The 21,669-nt window shown below is 45.1% G+C and overlaps 1 protein-coding gene across 1 annotated transcript in view; it reads right to left on the bottom strand.

The window, feature by feature from the left end:
- Positions 1-8,999: 8,999 nt before the first annotated feature.
- Positions 9,000-21,669, bottom strand: part of TEX11 (testis expressed 11) — a 313,311-nt gene continuing 300,641 nt past the window's right edge. Inside the window, exons 29-30 of the mRNA XM_035028703.1 lie at positions 9,804-9,968; positions 9,000-9,215 (exon numbers count right to left, since the gene is read on the bottom strand). Of these exons, the coding sequence (XP_034884594.1) occupies positions 9,144-9,215; positions 9,804-9,968 (237 nt within the window). The 3' untranslated portion in view covers positions 9,000-9,143. The remainder of the gene's footprint in view (positions 9,216-9,803; positions 9,969-21,669) is intronic.

Here is a 21,669-nt window from a genome sequence, read left to right on the forward strand (position 1 = left end):
CCGGAAAGGCTTCCTGGAGGAGGTGATGTTCAGGTTGAGACTTGTAAGGCCAGTAGGATCAGACTGATAGAAGGAAGGATTTACCACCCTCCACTGGCCCCAATTTGCTCATCCAGGATTATGTCCCAATGTTTGTTTCTCTACCAACCAGCCTAGACTATTTGCCTTTTTACCCGTGAGCTGGGCTTTTGTCTGGAGTGTGTCCAGTCCCCACGTCCATGAAACCCTTCGGGCTGCAGCTCAGTTGCCATTTTCCATGAGGACGTCACTGGTCACTCCAGACGAGCTTTCCCCTTGCTGTCTTTTGCGCCACTCTAGCAGGTTCGATGGAACTCACCCTGTTCTTCCTTGCACGGTAGCTAGCTGCCCCATTATGTCTTCTCCAGCTAGACAAAAGGCTTCTGGAAGCCGGGGGTTGCATCTGGCATCTTTGTGTCCCTCACAGCAGCTAACATGTGCCAGATGCTCAATAAATGATTGCAGAGGGAACTTCCTCTTTCTGGACCTCACTTAAAAACATGAGGAAGTTGCACAGATGAGTTCTAAGGCCTCTCCTATCAGTGATGATAAAAGAGAATTCTGAAGGACGTGCACTATGAATCCACAAAAAGAAAGTGCGCGCCTTTTGCGAATTTTCAGTTCAAAAAAAAATCCCAAAGGGACAGTGAGGCAGATGCCAGAGGTTAAATTCAGCTGCCGAAGAGCATGGCACATGAGCGTGTTAGGTTTCTGCACAATTAACCATTACACACAGATAGAGGCCGGGTACCTGCTGTGAGAGAGCAAAGGATCCAGGAGAGATGCGTGGACTAGGACAGGGGAAATGTCCCTTTCCCAGCTGGGAAGAGGGGTAGGTTTCCAGGACAGCTTAAAAAAAAAAAAAAAGGGAAATGTCACAGAACAGGGTACAGATTCTGATTACTTACAAAGAAATGGTGCTAGGAAAAGAGGAGTGTGGACACGCCAAACGGGCCACTCGATGCCCTCATGAGGAGGGTTCAGGTCCCCCACAGTGGCAGACAGCAGTATCTGGCGGGATTTCCGGGTGACAGCTGAGAGGAGTGTGAGGGAGGTTTGGGGGTGACCGCACGTGAGAGTGCGAGAACTCCAAGCGGGGAGGTATGGAGACCGTCCCAGGCAAGTACCTACCAGCTCTGTCTTGCGGTTGGAAGCAATTCAGTGGCTTTGTGTTCGTTACACTAAATGCAAGTTTTTCAACTGTCGACTTTTCTTGAAGAAGTGAAAAGGTTTGCGAACAACCTCTCCTGACTTACCACAGAGGTTGAGGTATTCCTAGGCAGACTGAGGGTGAAAATGAAAAAAAAAGAAAAGAAAGAAAAGAAGGAAGGAAGGAAGAAAAGGAAAGAAGGAAGGAGGGAAAGAAAGAAAGAAAGAAAGAAAGAAAGAAGGAAGGAAGGAAAGAGAAAGAAAGAAAAAGAAGGAAAGAAAGAAAAAGAAAGAAAGAAAGAAAGAAAGAAAGAAAGAAAGAAAGAAAGAAAGAAAGAAAGAAAGAAAGAAAGAGAAAGAAAGACCAGGAGGTAAAGGTTCAAAGATCCTAAAATGGTCAACAGGGAAAACCTCCCTTCTGTTAAGTAGAGCAATGTCAAAGGAGGAGACAACGGGCTACTAGGGTTCAACCCGTTGGAAGTGATTTGGATAATTCTGGAGAAGAGATGACAAACAATAGGGAAAGTAGAAGGGATTAAAATCCACAGTCAAGGGGCGCCTGGGTGGCTCAGTTGGTTGAGCATCTGCCTTCGGCTCAGGTCATGATCCCGGGGTCCCAGGATCGAGCCCCGCATTGGGCTCCCTGCTCGGCGGGGAAGCCTGCTTCTCTCCTCCCACTCCCCCTGCTTGTGCTCTCTCTCTCTCTCTCTGACAAATAAACAAATAAAATCTTTTAAAAAATAAATACAATATTTTATTTTATATTCATATAAAATATTTAAGTAATCTCTACACCCAACACGGGGCTCGAACTCACCACCCCGAGATCAATCAAGCATTGCACCCTCTACCGACTGAGCCAGCCGGGTGCCCCTCACCTTCCTCCACCTCTTAATCTAACAGGTGTCCCCCTGTAGGGTGAGGAGCCCCACCCACCAAAGGAGACATGGAAACCGTCTCCAAGGACTATGAGGTTGTGTGCAGAAAATTCAAGGACTTGGGAGACCACGTGGTGTTTTCTTTTCGTCTTACAAAAGAAAACTGGTGGGGTGCCTGGGTGGCTCAGTCGGTTAAGCGTCTGCCTTCGGCTCAGGTCACGATCCCAGGGTCCCGGGATCGAGCCCCGCATCGGGCTTCCTGCTCGGCGGGAAGCCTGCTTCTCCCTCTCCCACTCCCCCTGCTTGTGTTCCCTCTCTCGCTGTCTATCTCTCTGTCAAATAAATAAAATCTTTAAAAAAAAAAAAAGAAAACTGGTACTTTGGAAAAGAAAAGAATACGGAATGTGGAAGATGAAATGGCTGCCTATAGAGATGGAATTTTAGAATAGGATTTGTCCGGACCATAGTTAAAAATACTAGACTGCTGGGCTCTTGGCTACGAACAGAGTTCTCTACGATAACTAAAAAAAAAATGTGTTTACCCAGAGCCTTGCTGATCTGATAAAGAGAACTTGAAATTGAGAATGGAGGGGAAAAGCAGAAAAATGCCCTGATAATATTATAAAATCAATGACTATGGATGCTATCAGATATGACGGCAAGAACACTACTGTAAGAGGTGCCCATTCAGTCGCAGAAGAATGCATCTGTGAAAAGAGTCAGAAATCGGGGTGCCTGGGTGGCTCAGTCAGGCGAGCGTCCAACTCTTGGGTTCGGCTCAAGTCGTGATCTCAGGGCCATGGGATCGAGCCCCGCGTCGGGCTCCGAGCTCCGCAGGGAGTGGGCTTGGGATTCTCTCTCTCCCTCTCCCTCTGCCCCTCCCCCTGCTCTCTCTCTCAAATAAATAAATCTTAAAAATAAAGAAGGATGGCCTTGAGAATGGGAGTCAGGTAAGTCCTACCTGCATAGAAATTCACAAACATGAGGACAGAGGCTGCTACGGAGATTCGCTGACGTTTAAAGGACAGAACAGGTGTTCGGGACACGGTGTAAGTACATCACACTCTGGCCTCCAGGATGGGGGAAGTGGACGACCTACTCTTGGTGCAGATCACAAAAATGGCCAGGGCAAGTCCTAGCAGCAATGAGGGACTCTGTCCAGAGTTGTCATGAGTTGCATTTGCCTAACGGCCGAGCATTTAGAAGTTGTTTACTTGTCTTGCTGACAAGATTACCCCTCAGACAGTAGAGAACCCACCAAGAGGGATTGTTTGTTCTTCAGGTCCTCATTCGAACCAGTGATGGAAGGGCCGATTGGCCAAGCGGAAATTTGAAGAGCAAGCCTTTTAGCTCAGAGTTTGTGAGAGCCTAAGGCTGGACACAGGAAGGCATTTGCCCTAGAACGTAAGAAGGCAGACTACAGAGGGCCCGGAGAACAGAAAGGCAGCATGAGGGCAAAGCAAAAGCAGTGGTCCAGGAGATCTAGCTTTAAATCACGCTTCTGCCTTCTTCCAGCTGTGTGACCTTGCTTAAGTTACTTAAACTCTCTGGGCGGGGCGCCTGGGTGGCTCAGTGCGTTGAGCGTCCGCCTTCGGCTTAGTCATGATCCCGGGGTCCTGGGATCGAGCCCCGCATCGGGCTCCCTGCTCCGTGGGAAGCCTGCTTCTCCCTCTCCCACTCCCCCTGCTTGTGTTCCCTCTCTCGCTGTGTCTCTCTCTGTCAAATAAATCAATAAAATCTTAAAAACAACAACAACAACAACAACAACTCTCTGGGCTTCTGTTTTCCACAGAAAGGACAAAGGAGGGAGGGAGAAAATGAGAAGAAAGGACAGGAGGAAGGCATAATAATCGAGTGGCACTGCCTACTTCCTGGGCTTGCTAGGACAATCAGATGAGATAGCCCAGGCGAAGGGCTTAGCACCTAGTAGCTATGCATGACTTGTTCGTTTTCTGGCACTTTCTGTTTGGCCTCCCTTCCCCAAAGGGTGAGAGGCCCTTAGGAACTAAATTCTGACCATGTAACTGTGAGGTATTTTAATGAAGAAATAAAAGGAAAGGTATCAAAAGGAAATGATGTAAATGCACAGAGAATCCTTTGATGATGAGACATGACAAAGGCGGAAGAGCAGGGCCGAATATGAAACGGTAACGCGGAATTGCCAAAATCCCATCAGGGAGGCCTGGCCCCAGATGAGCTAATTCTAGGAGTAAGAAAAAGAGGCTGTTTCCACTTTGTTTGCATCAGAAAGCAAAGGAAGGAGGCCCTGAGGCCTGCAAGTTGGGGCAGATAGTATGTTTTGTTTTAACTAAAATTAGTTTTTAAAATTATAAGCACATGCAAAAAGAATTCCAACAGTGCCTCAGGGTACGAAATGGACAACAGACAACAAAGGTAAAGACAACCTCTTGAATTTCCACTTCGCTTTGGTCTCCCCGCCATACAAACTCTGCCCATTAGCCTGGAAAGGGTCAAGCAGACCTTGCTAAAAGGGAACTATGGGAGTTAACTACTGAAGTTCTAAGAAAGCAGCAAGGTGCTTTAAATGGTTTTGAGCCTCTTGGCCCCAGACAAACTGTATTTCAGGATGTTGAGAGGGATAACCTGTAGATGAGATCACTGCGCTTGCTGTTTGTAACCTTTGGGGAGCCAGGGGGAATAAGAAAGATGCTGGAAGCCTAGAGAAGGACATATGTTCCTTTTTAAAGGGCAGATGGTAGGCCTCACAAGCTTTAGACAAGTAGGTTTCAGCTTAATCACAGGCAGGTTTCTAGAATACATTATGGGAAGGGATGGCTTGCATGACACCTAGATGGAAGCTAGTGATCACAAAGGGTTTAGAAAGTCCTTGACTTAAGAATAGCTCAAGACAGGGGCGCCTGGGTGGCTCAGTGGGTTAAGCGTGTGCCTTCGGCTCAGGTCGTGATCCCAGGGTCCTGGGATCGAGCCCCGCGTCGGGCTCCCTGCTCAGCGGGGAGCCTGCTTCTCCCTCTGCCTCTGTCCCTCCCCCTGCTTCTGCTGACAAATAAATAAATAAAATCTTAAAAAAAAGATATTAGATGGCATGCTGACCAAATATGCAGATAAAGTAGGTCTGAGAGGGATAACGACGTAATACAGACAGACTCTACTCAAAAAGAACAATTGGCAAGAGCAATTTAATAGAGATGAATGCACTCAGATGAAACACTGAGACACTAATTAATGGCAGGAAGGTATGAAAAAAAGAAGTTTTCATCTATTCTTTCAACAAGTATCTACTGAAAGTGCCAGGCACTGTGCTAGACGCTGGGGGTATACAGTGGTGAGGAAAACCAGGGCACTGTCCACCCTTCTGGAGCTTAAAGACTATTGGAAGAGACAGCTAGTAATCAAATTTAGTCCATAAACAAATATATATTGACAAACTGTGATGAATAAAATCAAGTGCTAGGAGAGCATATGACAAAGGAACCTGGCCCGGTCAGGGAAGGTTTCTCAGAGGAACTAGAGGAACTGACACTTGAGCTGACTTCTCAAGGCTCAGGAGGAATACGCTAAGGTGAAGGGGCGGGGGGGGGGGGGGGGGGGGTGGGGGTGGGGGCGGGGTGGAGAGTAAACGGTAAGTCAAGTGAGCCAACAGTATAAAATACCTGCTTACATGCAAACTGTGGTCCCTGCCCTTCCCCTTGGCCGAGACTCGGCTAGGGACTCAACGTGCTTGCTAGCCAGGTGGATGGGCTCAGTCGATGACTCGGTCGGTGTGTTTTCCAGGGCTTGTCAAAGGGGCAGCCCTCATGGTCAGGCTGCTGGGGTTAGGACTGAGGAGACAGCCGCATAGCTGGGAGAACGCTCTCGAACAGGGAGATTGAGCCAATAGGTGGATACTTGAGGCTCACAGGAGCCAGGTGTCTCAGTGTTGGGAGAAGAGAGTTGCAAATACGGAAGGGGAAGGAGGCTAGAACAAAGTCTCTGGTGTTGGATTGATAAATGGAGGTATCAGTATGAACTCAGGGTTTTTTTTTAAATTAACTTATTTATTTTAGAGCGAGTGAGCGAGGAAGCATGAGTGGGAGGGGGCAGAGGGAGAGAGAACCTGAAGCAGGGCTCAATCCCACGACCTCGAGATCACGACCTGAGCCGAAGCCAAGAGTCGGCTGCTTACCCAAATGCGCCACCCTGGCTGGCGCCCAGTACGAACTGCCTTTTACGTATGTACGTAGATAGGCTTTTTATCGATACAATACTGTAAATGTATTTTCCCTTCCTATGATTTTCTTAGTAACTTTTTCTTTTCTCTAGCTCACTTTATTGTACGAATACAGCATATAATAGACATACCAGATCCGTGTCAACCCACTGTTTCTGTTGTCGGTAAGCCTTCCAGTCAACGGTAGGCTATTCGTAGTGAAGTTGAGAAGTCAGAAAATTATATGTGAGGTTTCGACTGCGTAGGGATTGGCACCCTCTATCCAGGGTCAACTGTATCTACATCTATGTATCTACAGATATGCACGTATACGTGTATGTGTATGTACACAGACACACACTGATTTCCTAGCTCTTGGGGGCGCCTGGCTGGCTCGGTCGGTAGAATGTGCGACTCTTGATCTCGAGGTCGTGAGTTTGAGCCCCACGCTGGGTGTACAGATTATTTAAAAAAAAAAAAAGAAAAAGAAAAGATCTCTGGATACTATTTCCTAGCTCTGTCCACTGAGAGGACCTAGAAACAATGGTGCCCCAGTAACGAGTGCCCCAGAACGTGGGCACTGGCTATCATTCTCAGTGAAAAGGAACCAGGGATCCTTGGGAGAAATTCCTGATTCCGGTGCCGGGGCAGGGAAAGTACAACACGAGCCTGGAACACCTGACTGGGTCACAAAGTAAGGAAGTGTTCAGAAAACGGGGGGAGGTGTCATAAGGGCAGAGGTGCCCGCTTTGGGCAGCAACATGATGATACAGAGGTTCCGCGCATGTGTGATCTCTACCTCTACAGAGATCCTGAAGAGACTGAAAAGGAAGGGCAGGCCGCCGCTGAATAGGCTGTGAGCAAGGAGGACTTCCATGGTGAACGGAAGGCTCCAGCTCCCGAGTTCACCGCTACTCAGCCTGAAGTCACAGACTGGTCTGAAGACGCGCAGGCGCCCTCGGTGCCTTGTCAGCAGTTCCCTACTGAGGACTGGTCCGCAGCTCCCACTGAGTGGGTAGGAACCCATTCCGCCGAGTGGTCTGAAGTTGCTCGTCCACAAAGGCACACCAAACAGAAATGAAGTTGACAGAAAATAAAGAGCTTCTAGAAAAATAATGATATGGTGGATTATAACTCACTGAAGAAAACAGAAATCCATCAGTCTGTGTTAAAACATTTAAAAAACATGAACAAATTAGTGGGGGGAGAAGAAAATGTTCCACCTAACAAACACCAACTAATAAAATGAAGTCGGAATGATGGAGATTTAAAAAAAAATCAACATTTAGCAACCATCACGGTAAAAATGGATTCAGGCAAGACTCGTCAATGGATACTGAAACTAGGAAGTGGGAGTTTAATGAGGAACAGAAAATCCAATTATCTTTTGCGATACACTTCACAATTACTTATTAATTACCAAGTATCTGGGAGATGCCATCTTAACCTTAGCCAGTAATGGGACAAATTGACATTGCATGCCTGTTGGTACAATGCACCAAGAAGAACATATCAATTTTGTTGCAGACCTTCCAAAAATGCTCACACTGAATCTAATCATTAGGAAACATCGAACAGACCGGAGCTGAGGTTCATGCTACAAAGTAATTAGCCTGTACTCTTCAAAAATGTCAAGGTCATGAATGAAAGGATGAGAAACTGTTTCTGTTTGTAGGAGATGAAAGAGACATGACAACTAAATGCAACTTATGATTCTGAACTTGGGAAGGGCTTTATTAGGACAATCAGTGAAATTGGAATGGGGTCTATGGATTAGACAGTGGAATGTCATCATTGTTAATTTCCTAATTTTGATGCTTCAGCTGGGGTCCTAGAAGAGACTATCCTTGTTTTTAGGAAATACACACTGAGGTATGAAGGGGTCACAGAGCAAGAGGTCTGCAAATTAATCTCAAATGGTTTAGAAAGAAACAAAGAGAATGACAGAACAATGTGGTAAAATGTCGACACACAGGGAAGCTCGGTGAAGGGTGTATGGTTCTTTGTGCTTATCTGCACTTTTGCTGTAAGTTATGAAACTATTTCGAAATCCAAAGTTAAACACTGTTAATCCAAATCAACTGGGAGAAAAAAGCCAACGTGATCTTACCGTACACTAATGCAAGTCTAGCCAGAATGAGGCCGCTGAACTCTGTGTGGGTCAGACCTCACTGGAACGTGGGATTTGGCTCCTGGAAGGTGAGGGGCCTGTATCGGATGAGGAACCACTGAGGGCTCTGGGAATGTTCAACCAGAAGAAAAAGCCAGGAGGATAGCGGGGAGCCTGACTTCCGGTCTTCAGTTCTCCAAAGTGCATCTGGGACAGAGAGAGCAGACCTCTATAGGGAGACAAATTTTTGTTCAGTATGAGGAAGGGCTATTTACCAATTAGAGAGCAAAAAAGGGGGATTGAGCTATCTCGGGAGTTCCCCGTCGTAGGATATGCTCTGAAAGAGGCGGGACAACCCATCCTCATCAAGCGAGTTTATGAGTCTGCTCAATTCTGGGCCCAATAACGACTAAGGTCCTTCTGATGGAGAGCCCACGGTTCTCTGTTATCTTCAGGTAGTGGGAATTTGAGCACTTCAGGAATGAAATGCACCCTGTGTTGGACTCGGATGAACATTTCCTTCTGTTCACATGGGGCATGAGTCATCCGGCTCTCATGTGGGCTATTTCAATATATAATATCCTGAGCACCCTGGAAAATTTATTTGTCCCCCAGAAATGAGCTGGTCACCACAGTAAAAGTCAAAATGCTTTTATTTTAGAAACTGTCATTTGACAACATCAAAAATAGGTCCTGAGAAAACAGTAACAAAACAGGAGAAAGTCTGGCAAGAACGTAAATGCTCAGCATCTCAGGACCAAACATCTTCAGGTTGCTGGCAGCCTGCCTGCTCATATCATACATCTTGTCCCGGCACTTCTCACTCTTCATTAAAAAGTGAGCCCTTCTTTCGATCCAGCGCTTCCACAAGCTCACTATACAGAATATTCACCTGGGAAAGAGAACAGCAGATAGATTTCCTGAGACACAAGGAAATGTGGCACCGCTTCCCAGACTCTTAGGGAAGAGGGACCCCATCGCACGAGGTCCGTTGACTCGGGACAGCAGCGATTATAAGGGAGAAGGTGCTTAAACCATAAAATAGCCTTTGCTCTTATTTGGTAGCAAGACTTCCCCCCACCCCCCCTCAAGCCTCTCCTGGTTAGCTAGTGGCCCAGAAGTCTGCAACCCAGACTACTCCCTCGAGAAAACACCTCCGGAAACCGTCATCGTTGGCCCAGCGGTCAGTCCTTCCCCACTTGCACTGGCATCGACGGTGATGCATCTTTCCAGAGCTCTATCTGGGCATTCTTCTTAGATTCCACTTGCTCTCCCCAGGTGCCCCCTGCCCCGCGTTCACCATCTTCCTGGTTTTCACTCTAAGACGTTACTGTTTAGAGTCCCCTAAGTCTCGTAGTTCTGCGGAAGCACTGCGAGGAACAATGATCAGGATCCTTTCCCAGCCAAGAAGGTAGGGCTGAGTCTTTACCGGGTGCCCAGATAGAATCTCTCGGCCCCCCTAGTCCTCTTCCCTCCTCACCTGAGTTTCATAGCTTCTCTTGAGGGAGCCAAGGTGGTCAAGAAAACGCAAGGCTAGGCCACACCATTTTTCTGCAGAGACATACTTTCTCCTGCCATACATAAATATGCCAGTGTTCCAGGACTTGATCATCAGCCAGAGAATCTCTGCTTCTGGGTAGCCTTCCTGAAATCAAAGAACAGTATCAGTGCTGCGCCCGTTATTATTAAACATTATTAAACATGGGTGCTCTGCTAACACCAAGGAAAGAGCCATAGCCTCCATGAACAATGCCAAGCCCCTCGAGAGTAGGAGGAGAGCATCTTGAAGGTTTGTCAGCTGTAGAATGCTCCACAGCAAGACCTCAGGAAGTGACATGTAAACTGGAAAAAGCACCGAGGCCCGCTTGGACTCAGCCTTGGTCTCCCTGACACAGGAGAAAACCCTCTGTCTTGTTGGTGGCTCCCCTTGGTGTGCCCTCAGTCTATTATCTCTAATTCTCAGAGAAGCTTGTCAAGAAGCAGTTTTATCGAATCTGCTAATTTCCTCGACCTGAATCAGTGGGTATTTAGAATAGAAATGATACTCATCTTTAGGTTTTGCATATATATTTATTTTAAGGAACTGGCTCACACAATTGTGGGGGCTGGCAAGTTGGAAATCTGTAGGGGAGGCCAGCAGGCTGCATATTCAGGTAAGAGATGATGTTGCAATCTTGAGTCTGAAATCTGTAGGGCAAGCCAGCGGGCTGGAGACTCGGGCAGGATTTTGCTGTTACAATCTTGAGGCAGAATTCCTTCTCCGGGAAATCTCAGTTTTTGCTTTAAGGCAAAACCTGGTTTTGGAGGGTAAGCCGTTTTATTTAAAGTCAACCCATTGTAATTAAAAGGAAAATACTACTCTTCTGTGTTGACGACACGTACCTAGCTATGAACAAAAGGGCCCATTTCTAAGACGGTCCCTTCACCTAAGAGTAGTCTTCAACGTGGCTGATCACAAGATTTTGCAATAAAGAAAGGGATTGGTCTGAGGAGCTACTTTCCAGGTTCTTGTATAGGAGATGGACCACGAAGGGAGCATTCACGTGCTCGATCCAGGTTAAAGCCCTTCATCTACGCAACAGGCCCCTGAAGGGGGAAATGTGATAGAAGACTCGGGCCGCGGTTTCTTGGGAGTTTCCACGTCTCAGCTGAAATGCCTTCACTCATTTGGGTCTACAGAAATCACCGTGCATAAAACCCTCTGAGAATGAGGGCGCTAGGAGGGACCAAACAAGGCTCTTATCCCAAAGGCCACACAGTGCCTCTGGGGAGCCAGGGCATCCGTGTACAGAGAGGACTACACAAGGCATGTGATTAAGGAGTAGGCAGAGTCACACAGGCAGTCGGTGCTCTAATTCGGTTAAAAACCAAACAAACGAGCATCAGACTGGCGCAGTCAGAGGAGGTCTCGTCTCTCCTTGGAACGCCACCTCCCGGCCCTGTCCACTCGGTAAATGTCTACTCTCTCTTCAAACTCACAAGCAGAGTCCCGTACTCCTTTCTCTCTGCTTCCACAGCAAGCTTTACGTCCCTGACACAACTCCGAGCACCTCGCTTTGGCCCTGTGCATGTATTTATGTCCTCCGCCAGACGGTTGCGTTCGCGGAGGTGCAGGGCATTAGCCTTGCTCATTAGTTGCGCACCATGCCCGGCACGGAAGGGGCGCACAACGGATGCTTGATGGATGAATGCACGAACGAATGCCTCAATGCCCCAAGGCTCCCCGCTCTGTGAGGCAGTCCCTGGTGCCCGCGCCACTCGGCTCCTACGGCCCGCAGTTCGCAGCACCGCAACAGCACTTCGTAACACGGTGTTGGCCGTCTCCCCCACTCGGCCGGGAGCTCCCTGCAGGCAGCGTGGCATCTGCCTTTGTAAAGTCACAGCCCGGCACAGGGTCTGACAGGGTCGCGATCGTAACTGAACGGACGACCAGATGACTGAACAAACACGGCCTGAGGGTAGAGGAGTCGGACCTAGACATCCGGAGATGACAGGAAATCTCCACAAGAGGCAAATGCGTGGAAAGCAGACTGGTGGCCGTCAGGGACTGGGGCGGGGAGGAATGGCGAAGGACGCCTGCTGGTTACAGGGTCTCTTCAGAGTGACAGCGATGCTACAGATTCGGACACTGATGGCGCTTGCACAACACATACGAAAACCCACAGAACCGGATACTTTACCATTGTGAGTTGTATAATATATGACTTATATCTCAATAAAAACGATAATCTAGACATACAGAGAAAGAGAAGGGATTCCGTGTGGGCAGAACAGGACAAATAAAGACCTGGGCTGTGCCTGAGGTTGTGCACGTCTCAGGGGGACTAATACGTGTTTGGCCTAAGCAGACAATTTATGTAGGGAACTTAGTGGGAACTAGGACGAGAAATGTAGGGTAGGGCTACCTAAGTAGGTCCTAAATCCTTTCCTCAGAACAGCAGTGTCATGAAAAATAGATGGTCAATAAAAACAGGGCTCTTCAGCCCCGTATGTCTTGGACACGCTGCGTTCTACACATACCCTCTTGGAGCAGTATCATGCACATTCGTTCATTCAGCGTCCCAGGAAGTTTTACAGAAAAGAAATCATGTGACTGTGCTTAATACAGGGTATGCAGAGCATCTACTAACATCTTGTGGAATGTCGTTTGTGAAACACTGGCCTGGAGCGTAAAGGGTTTTGCATCACAAGCCATAGATTTTGGAATGTATTCTGCCGGCAATGAGAAATCACTGAAAGTTTCTGAGAAAGGAACGGATAGTGATGAAATTAGAGTTTTCTTGAGAGTGAAAGGCCAGTGGTGTTTAGGATGGACGTGAGTGTGAGAAAACAGCGAGGCCTGTTTAAATGGAACTGTTAAGAGTCTAAGGATGAAGTGACTAAGACGTGCACAACGGGGAGAACTAACATAGTGGCAATGGAAAGAGGTAAGGAAGATTCTAAAGGACGAATCAATAAAACCTGGTGACGGCTTTGATAGGGGAAATGAAAGATACATGAACTGAAAATGGCTCGAAAGTGCATAGTTTGAGTGGCTGAGGGAATGCTGATACCATTGAAAGGAGGAACTGGAAGATGATTCTGGGGATAAGGGACCAAGATAATGATAAGTTCTCCTTTAATCATGTTGGGCTTGAGGTAGCTTTGGGAGATAGGTAAGCTGTTGCACGTATGGACTGGAACTGAGATAACACTTGAAGTGTATCAATTCACTTGAAGGACAGAGTTACAGAATATAGAGAAGGAAAGAGCAGAGAATCATGGAAATGTTCACAGTTGGGTGGAGGAGTGAAAAGATAATGCAGAGGAGCGGTGTGAAAATAAAGGACACAGGAACAAATTTCAGTGAGGAGGCAGAGGTTAATAATGAGGGCCGGGGTAAAGAAAGAGGCTCTCAGATTTGTTAGCAGTCAGGAATTTGCGGCGCCGCTCAGTACAGTGTGGCTAACGGGGCAGGGAGTGAGGGAAAGAGTGGCTCAAGATGAGGACAGACAAGGAGGCAAGGGCCATGTAGGCCCCATTCAGAATTCTGGTCTTTAAGAGCACTGGGAAACTACAGACGAAGATAAGCAAGGTCACATATTTGAAAATTTAAAACATCATTCTGGTCACTTGATGGAAAAAGGTATGGAAGAAAGCAAGAGATGCAAGGAGACCAGCTAAACGTTTCCTACAGTAGCTGAGGCGAAGACGATAACTTGAACTAGGCTGGTGATGGTGGAGGATGGGAAGAAGTGAATGAATCTGAGATATTTAGGAGGCAGAACTGACAGGACTTGGTGACACACTAGAAATGGGGGGTGATGCCTACGTGTCTGGCTTATCGGCAACTAGAAACACGATGGAGCCATTCAATGAGTTAGGCAACACCACAGGAGTTTTATTTCACGTCCAGCGTGGCTTAGGAGAATCACTAATCCTCAATAAAGTAATGCATCAGCGCAGCTACTCACCCCAAAGCGACCTAGACTGGCCTAGGTGACATACAAGTCAATGACAGCAAATACAGGTGTTGGCTCTTAGGACTTTCTGGGGCTCATAACAGAAGCCAGTCTTTTTCTGTCCTCACCATCTTAATAAATACAGCAGTCATACAAATTTCTAACAAAACTAGGTGTTCTGGAACACAATGACTGTCTCTTTAGGTTCTCCTCGGGGCTCCTGAAGTGATTATTGTGTATATCAGTTTTACTGAGATATAATTCAAGTGCCATACAATTTACCTATTTACAGTGTACAATTCAATGGTTTTTAGTATATTCACAGAGTTCTGCAACCATTGCCACAATTAATTTTAGAACATTTTTATTCCCTTTAAAGGGAACCGTGTGCCCGTTAGTCACTCCCCATTTCCCCCAATACTCTTCCCACATCTTTCGGCAATTACTAATCTCATTTCTCTCTCTTCTAGATTGGCCTGTTCTGGACATTTCAGATAAATGGAGTCACCCAGTATGTGGTCCTTATAAGAGGCATCTTTCACTTAGCATAATGTTTTCAAGATCCATCCGTGTTGTAGTATGTGTCAGTAACTCATTTCTTTTTATGGCAAAGTCTGTTCCCCTCACATGAGAAGCCTCTTATGTTGCTTCTCAGGACACAGCCTCTGTTCTTATAGATTGCCCTTACCCCGGGAGAAAATCTCTAAGTCCCTGCTCCAGAGCTTTGGCGGGGGGCAGTGGACCCCTTTCTTCTGAGTGATACACCTGCTTTTAGAGTAGGGTACTGGGTAGGGCGGTAGTCTCTAGTGTTCTCGGCTTGCCTCTTTGGGTGGGGAACCTCTGCCCTCCGAGTTAGCTGGGGCAAGGGTCCCGGTGGTCTGACTTGCCTGAGGAAGGTCCTTCGCCCTCTAAGTGGGGGCTGGGAGAAGGAAGGGAGGCCTCACTCTTTTGGCCATACTTGCCAAAAATTTAGCCTTTGTAGCTTGGAGCTGAAGGTGGGAGAGAAGTGCTGACAGCCTGCTGCTCTTTGTGGGCCAGCGTATCCTTCGACTGGGAGGCTGAGGAGCATTGTTTCCATGGCCACAGTTTCCTGGAGTGGAGCTTCCCTCATGCTGAGCTGGGGGTGGGGGAGGGCGCCGAGTGGGTCGTGGCTCAAGCAGCACAGACTCCCAAGGATCCTACCAAGATTTAGTAGATTTTCTTGAAGAGGCCCTTTTCCATTTTCTGTATGCTCTTAAAACAATTTCTAAAGACTTTATTGCTTTTTCTTTCTTTTCCTTCTTTTAAAAGATTTATTTGTTTTTAAAGATTTTATTTATTTGAGAGGGAGAGAGAGAGAGAGAGCGTAAGTGCACAGGAGCAGGGGGAGTGGGAGAGGGAGAAGCAGGCTTCCCGCCGAGCAGGAAGCCCGATGCGGGGCTCGATCCCAGGACCCTGGGATCATGACCTGAGCCGAAGGCAGACGCTTAACGACTGAGCCACCCAGGCGCCCCTATATTTATTTATTTTTGTTTAAGAGAGAGAGAGCGAGAGAGCACGCGAGCCAGTGGGGGGGAGGGGCAGAGGGAGAGAATCCTCAAGCAGACTCCCCGCTGAATGAGAAGCCTGATGCAGGGTTCAAGCTCACGAACCTGAAACCATAACCTGGGCTGAAATCAAGAGTTGGATGCTTAACCAACTGAGCCACTCAGGTGCCCCTAGTTGTTTTTTCTATAATTTTCACCAGTGTGGTTGTTTTGCTGGGGAACATGCCCATTCAGATTCTCATATTGCCATTATAGAGGTGGAAGTCTCTAGAAACCTCCTTTTATTAATAAGGAAACTGAGGCCAAGATATTCAGTGCCATCTGCCTAGGGCCACACAGTATGCTTGTGGCACGGATAAGAGTAGAAGCCAGGGGCACTCACAAGCCTTTGACTGGTTATTTTCCCAAGCACAACCTCCAATTTAGGGAAAATGTCTCCATTTTCACCTGATGTTAACAAAGAAATATATTGTTGTTTATATAGATTTCCTTGATTTGATTAATTCTGTGGTTGAACACCTTTTGTATGTGTTTCTTAGCCAACTGCAGGTCTTCTTTTGTAGCTTACCTGGCTACAAAAAAAAAGCTATTGCTTTTGCTCATTTTTTTCTGGTGTTGGTAATCTTTTCTTATTGATTTTTAATTTAAAAATGGATACATAGATGAATGGAGCAGAACAGAGACCCCAGAAACAAACCCATGATTATATGGTCAATTAATCTATGACAAAGGAGGTAATAATATACAACGGAGGAAAAGATAGTATTTTCAATAAATGGTGCCAGGAAAACTGGACAGCCACATGTAAAAGAATGAAACTGGACCACTTTCTAAGACCATACACAAAAACAAACTCAAAATGAATGAAAGACCTAAATGTGAGACCTGAAACCATAAAAATCCTAGAAGAGAACACAAGCCGTACTTTCTCTGACATCAGTCATAGCAACATTTTTCTAGATGTTTCCTAAGGCCAGGGAAACAAAAGCAAAAATAAACTATTGGGACTGCCATTTAAATAAAAAACTTTTGCACAGCAAAGGAAACCAGAAACAAAATAAAAAGACAACGTGATGAACAGGAGAAGATATTTGCAAATGATATATATCTGACAAGGTACTAACCAAAATATATAAAAAGTGTACACCACTCAACCCCCCAAAAACAATCTGATTAAAATAATGGACAGAGGACCTGAGCAGACATTTTCCAAAGAAGACCTACAGATGGTGAACAGACACATGAAAAGAGGCTCAACATCACTCATCATCAGGGAAATGCACATCAAAACCACAATAAGATATCGGCTTACACCAGTTAGATGGGCTAAAATCAAAATGACAAGAAATAACAAGTGTTGGTGAGGACGTGGAGAAAAAGGAACCCTCATGCATTGTTGGTGGGAATGCAAACTGGTGCAGCCACTGTGGAAAACAGTATGGAGGTCCCTCAAAAAATTAAAAATAGAAATACCATATGATCTAGTAATTCCACAATTGGGTATTTACACAAAGAAAACAAAAACACTAATTCAAAAAGATATATGCACCCCTATGTTTATTGCAACATTATAGCCAAGATACGGAAATAACCTATGTGTCCGTTGACAGACAAATGGATAAGGAAAGTGTGGTGTACACACACACACACACACACACACACACGAATATTACACAGCCATAAAAAAGGATGAGCTCATGCCACTTGAGACAACAGGAATGGATGGACCTGGAAGGTGTTACGCTAAGTGAAAGAAGTCAGACTGAGAAAGACAAATACCATAGGATTTCACTCATAAGTGGAACCTTAAAAAAAAACCCAAACAACAAATGAATACACAAACAAAAAGCAGAATCAAACTTATAAACACAGAGAACTAACTGATGGCTGCCGAAGCGGAGAGAGGTGGGGGTTGAGCAAAATGGATGAAGGGGAGAAAGAGATCCAGGCTCCCAGTTACGGAATGGATAGGTCACAGGAATAAAGGCACAGCATAAGGGGTACAGTCAGTGATGTTGTACTAGCCATGTAATGGGTGTAATGGGACAGATGGCAGCTACACTTGTGCCAAACACGGCATAATGTATAAACTTTGTCAAGTCGCTAAGTTGTAAACCTGAAACTAATGTAACATTGTGTGTCAACTCAAATGAAAAAATAAATAAAAATAAAAATGCTACAAATATTTTATCTAAGTCCGTGGCTTATTTTAAAGCTTTCTGTGGTATCTTGGGTCATTCACTAATTTATATAACTGAGGGGTGCCTGGGTGGCTCAGTCGGTTAAGTAACTGCCTTCAGCTCAGATCATGATCCCAGGGTCCTGGGATCGAGTCCTGCATCAGGCTCCCTGCTCGGCGGGAAGCCTGCTTCTCCCTCTCCCTCTGTCCCTCCCCCTGCTTGTGCTTGCTCTCTCTCTGTCAAATAAATAAATAAAATCTTTAAAAAATTTCTGTAACTGAATCTATTTTTTTTTCCTGTACCACTTCTGGGTGGGTCCTCTCCATCCCATAATTAAAAAACCTATTTTCCTATATTTTCTCTTAATACCTTTATATCTTTGATTTTATGTTTAGTTCTTTTTTAATTTTTAATTTTAGTTTTTAAAGATTTATTTATTCATTTTAGAGAGAGAGAGACAGTGCGTGTGCGAGTGGGGGGAGGGGCTGGGGGGGAGGGAGAGAGAGCATCCCAAGCAGACGTGGGGCTCGATCCCATGACCCTGAGACTATGACCTGAGCTGAAATCATGAGTCAGATGCCCAAGTGACTGAGCCACCTAGGTGCCCCATAGTTGTTTTTTGTTTTTTAAGATTTATTTATTGATTTGAGAGGGAGGGAGAGAGAGAGAGAGAGAGAGCACGAGCTGGGGGAGGGGCAGAGAGCAAACCCTCAAGCAGACTCCCCACTGAGTGCAGAGCCCAACCTAGGGCTCAATCCCAGGACCCTGAGATCATGACCTGAGCCGAAATCAAGAGTCAGCGTCCTAACTAAGAGAGCCACCCCTCATGTTTAGTTCTTTAATCCATCTGGATATTCATTCTTTTGGTCTTTATTTTTGTGCGTGGTATGAGGTAAAAAAACAGTATGAATACTTACCACTTATATACTACTATGTGCTAGACAGCTAAGTACTTAACATATATTAATTATTTAATATTACTAATAACACTATAAAGTAGGTACTATTATTATCTTTATTTTATTTTATTTATTTATTTTTTTCTGTGTGTGTTTTTTTTTTAAAGATTTTATTTATTTATTTGAGACAGAGAGAATGAGAGAGAGCAAGCACATGAGAGGGGGAGGGTCAGAAGGAGAAGCAGACTCTCCGCTGAGCAGGGAGCCCCATGCGGGACTCGATCCGGGGACTCCAGGATCATGACCTGAGCCGAAGGCAGCCGCTTAACCGACTGAGCCACCCAGGCGCCCTATTATCTTTATTTTACAGATGAGGAGACAGAGGCACAGAGAGTTCGGTGATAAGACCAAGGTCATACGGCTAATAAATGGTGTAGCCAGATTTTAAATGGGCAGCCTGGCTCCAAAGTCTGTGTTCAACCACTGTGTTATACTGGCTCTCAGTTTAAAGGTAAGGCTTTAACTTTACTTTTTGAATTGTCCTTATGTCATTTTTTTTTTAAAGATTTTATTTATTCATTTGTCAGAGAGAGAGAGAGCACAAGCAGGGGGGCGGCAGGCAGGGGGAGAAGCAGGCTCTCCGCTGAGCAGGGAGCTGGATGCGGGGCTCGATCCCAGGACCCTGGGATCATGACCTGAGCCGAAGGCAGACGCTTAATGACTGAGCCACCCAGGCGCCCCTAAATTGTCCTTATGTCATTTTTTAAATAGACCATCTTTCTCTCAGTGATTTGATATACTTCCTTCATTGCATACTACATTCTCATAGAAATGTGGTCTTTTTCTGGGCTCTATCCTCTTCTATTATTGTGTTTTTGTTTAAACTAATATCATACTTTCAAAATTAATAATACATTATAGTTTTTATATTTGATCAGTCAAGTCTTCCCTTGGCTTATTTTCTTTGGGGGAATTTTAGCACCATCACATTTCATTCAAAAAATCCTATTAAGAAATCCTATTGAGGAACATCTGGGTGGTTCAGTCACTTAAGTGTCTGCCTTCAGCTCAGGTCATGATCCCAGGGTCCTGGGATGGAGCCCCACATCGGGCTCCCTGCTCAGCGGGGAGCCTGCTTCTCCCTCTCCCTCTGCCTGCTGTTCCCCCTGCTTGTGCGCTCTCTCTCTCTGTCAAATAAATAAATAAAATCTTTAAGAAAAAAAGAAATACTATTGAGATTTTTATTTTGATTGAATTTAGGAAAACTGAGTCCTATTAAGCCTCCCCATCCAGGAACATGGTATATATTCCATTTGTTGGAGAACTATGACATTTTTAGAGCAGAAAGGGAAGATCTGTAGAAAGATACAGATTGAAAATAATGGAGAACTGGTACAGTGCTTCAGGAGGTACAGGAAGATTAAACTCACAGTATAAGACTGCAGGAATATCTCTTCCTTTAAGAAAAAGGTTAAGAGGACTAAAGAAGTACAATGGCAGAATGTTATGGTTGAAACATGGACCAATGGGGGAACTCATACTTAATGTCCTTAATCTTCTCATTTAAAAAGATATGGTGAGATCATTTACTAGGGTCATCATGAAGTAGTTCTAAGTTTTTATCAAAGTACAAAAGGCTCTTTATGAGAGCAGAAAAGGCCTGAAGCAGCCATTTTACTTGAGTTTGCAAAAAACTTGACAGGAATGAAAGGATTTCAGAGCAGTGACAAGAACCCATTTAAAGTTTAACATGAATCCATATTGGACAGTTCTGTGCTTTGTTTTTAGAATTTATTTTTATTTTTTTCATAATTAACATACAATGTGTTATTTGCCTCATGGGTACAGGTCTGTGATTCATCAGTCTTACCCAACACCCAGTGCTCTGTGCTTTGCTCTAGTGATTCTGCTGATTAATATCAAGAGAAAGACTGATGGTGGTAGGTCACTAGGCTAGGGAAAAAAATGAAACAGCAGGCATGACCGAAAAAAGAAAAAAGAAAGAGAAAGAAAGAAAGAAAGAAAGAAAGAAAGAAAGAAAGAAAGAAAGAAAGAAAGAAAGAAAGAAAAAGAAAAGGAAAAAAGGGATGTGGTTACATTGGTCTAAAAGAGAATGGGAAGAGCTGAGTTATTTGAAGTCCAAGTGAGAGCAAAGAATAGGTGTGGGGAAGTAAGAGATTATAGTAACTAGAAAAACTTTGAGTTGACAATCTTGGAAATGGAGCTTATATGGGGTATAGACAGTGGCTAAAGAGCAAAAACATCCCCCCCCCATCATGAGGTGGATGAATTGATAACATGGATGCCAAAGTCACTTAGGATAATAAACTGAAGTTACCAAGGAAGAAAAAATTGGGCTCAGAAAGCGCTAGTTCATGACAACACTGATAATAAAGAGACAGAAGACAGATTTTAAGTGAAGAAAAGCAGCAGGAAGATGGTGTGTAAAAAGCACAAAGTGATAACACGAAGCAGGGATTCAGGTAATTTAGTTTCTTCTTCTGCCAAGAAAAAGGGAGTGGGAGAAGATGAGCCCTCCACAAAAACAATTAGTGAGGGACATGTTGTCTTGAGGGAAGATCCTGCTTTGTTCTAAGAGGAAGAAGGGAGAAGAGGTGAAGATTGATAATAAGGAGAATATTGCCTACAGTTCTGTGGGGGAAACACTCTATCTTTTTTGGGGAGGCTGGATGAAGTTATAGATAACCTTGAGAGTGAGGGTAAGAATTTAGAGAATGCAGAGCTATCAGAGATTTGGGGGGGAAAAGGAGACATGGGGAAAAAGGAGTGATGTAACAAAGTTGGTGTTTTAGGGCGACATATTTAATAGGGATGAACAGGTAGAACTGGAGGAGAGTTAGAGACCACTTAGGAAACTAACTACAGAAATCCAGAAGAGACACGATATCTAAGCCTGGATCGAAGATTTCTTTGCATTAACCTCAATTCCAGCTACAAGGAGATGTGAAGCTTGGAAGAAGAAAAATTTGATGAAGGAAAAACCCTAGGACCATTGTGCTATGAAGAAAGTGCACCAGGTTCAATTCTCAGCTTTGCTTTTACATAGCTGCATGAACTTGCGTAAGATATTTAATCTTTCAAGGCCTCAGTTTACGAAATAATAAAATTGAAATGGATTAACTTTAAAGATCATTCATTTCAGTTCTAAATTCTATCAGTCAATGAATGAAGCTTTAGATCCTAAGTCTTGTTTATAAGCTATTATAAGATTGGCAGAAGTAGTAATTCTGTCAATACTAAACATGAAAGGAAAGATGATATTGACAAATGGGCAAGCAG

This window comes from Mirounga leonina, unplaced genomic scaffold (genome assembly GCF_011800145.1).
Source record: "Mirounga leonina isolate KUSES-001 unplaced genomic scaffold, KU_Mleo_1.0 Mir_204, whole genome shotgun sequence".
Classification (NCBI taxonomy): domain Eukaryota; kingdom Metazoa; phylum Chordata; class Mammalia; order Carnivora; family Phocidae; genus Mirounga; species Mirounga leonina.